At 36.5% G+C, this 468-nt stretch overlaps 1 protein-coding gene across 1 annotated transcript in view; it reads right to left on the bottom strand.

The window, feature by feature from the left end:
* Nucleotides 1–468, bottom strand: part of LOC119591002 — a gene marked incomplete in the record, with an annotated part of 9,200 nt that overhangs the window by 8,517 nt on the left and 215 nt on the right. The window contains 1 exon segment of the mRNA XM_037939734.1: nucleotides 302–441. Within this exon segment, the coding sequence (XP_037795662.1) occupies nucleotides 302–427 (126 nt within the window).

The following is a 468-nucleotide window of genomic DNA, read 5'->3' as shown; positions in this document are numbered from 1 at the left end:
GGTTACGTGAAATGATGATTTTTTTTCATAACTTCATATACAAAAACACAATTTGACGATCTCGTGTTTTGTTGCGAACGCGAAATGATTGATTTGCATGAATCACAGAAATACACAAAGCGAGACGTGATATATAGCACTTTCATATTTTTTTCCTTGTTATGAAAAAATCATACCTATGTTTTAAGTAAAAGCATGCTTTTCTAGGCAAGTTTTCTTATGAAAACTTTTTTTTTTTTTACTTTGTAAAAAAATCGATAACCTCAAAAGTTTTTAAAAAGGCATGACATTATTCACTTACGGGGAAATATTCTTCCACTTTTTCCTTCATTTCTTGCAGTATCTGGACGTCATCAGTGTTGGCGGCACCGTGGCAGAAGAGGAGCGCCAACAGGGAACCCAGGAACCAGAAAAAACGGGAAGCCATCGTCAGCCGGCTCTCTGGAAGCATAATGTAACTTCAGGTTG

The sequence above is a fragment of the Penaeus monodon genome, chromosome 28 (assembly GCF_015228065.2).
Source record: "Penaeus monodon isolate SGIC_2016 chromosome 28, NSTDA_Pmon_1, whole genome shotgun sequence".
Taxonomy (NCBI): Eukaryota; Metazoa; Arthropoda; class Malacostraca; order Decapoda; family Penaeidae; genus Penaeus; species Penaeus monodon.
This window is presented reverse-complemented; position numbering and strand designations above follow the sequence as displayed.